Raw genomic sequence first — 434 nt, forward strand, 5'->3', positions numbered from 1 at the left:
GTAGGAAGAGACCCGGATATGTGGAAGAAAACAAGAAATGTCAAACCCAGTTTACTTTACCCTTTTTTTTTTTGCTTAACTTTTTTTTCTTCCGTTCCTTTCAGAAACGCGCTAAAGGCCAGGCGCTGCTGGATCTCGTGTTCAACCACCTCGAACTGATCGAGCGAGACTTCTTCGGGCTCCAGTACTTCGAGTCCGCCGTCAACAATGAGAATCCGAGGGTGAGTGAATCTGGGGGTTTCGCCCGTAGAGTTTTTGGTTTGGCGCGCGTGTGCGGTAGAGCGTGCGAGTGTTTATTGTGCACTTTCCGATATCCAAAGGCGATTTCTGCCTGAGGTTTATGTGCGGGAAAGAGGCTGGAGGGTGAAACTGGGTATATTAAGGTAGTTTGTGTTTGGTTTTGTGTCTAATTAAGCGTGAATAGGATTTTAGGA

General features: G+C 46.8%; 1 protein-coding gene across 1 annotated transcript in view; it reads left to right on the plus strand.

Moving 5' to 3' along the window:
* LOC119593033 (tyrosine-protein phosphatase non-receptor type 4-like) overlaps nt 1-434 on the plus strand; it is a gene marked incomplete at its 5' end in the record, with an annotated part of 330,438 nt that overhangs the window by 139,694 nt on the left and 190,310 nt on the right. The window contains 1 exon segment of the mRNA XM_037941929.1: nt 105-221. Coding sequence (XP_037797857.1) covers nt 105-221 — 117 coding nt within the window.

Source organism: Penaeus monodon, chromosome 31 (assembly GCF_015228065.2).
Source record: "Penaeus monodon isolate SGIC_2016 chromosome 31, NSTDA_Pmon_1, whole genome shotgun sequence".
Classification (NCBI taxonomy): Eukaryota; Metazoa; Arthropoda; class Malacostraca; order Decapoda; family Penaeidae; genus Penaeus; species Penaeus monodon.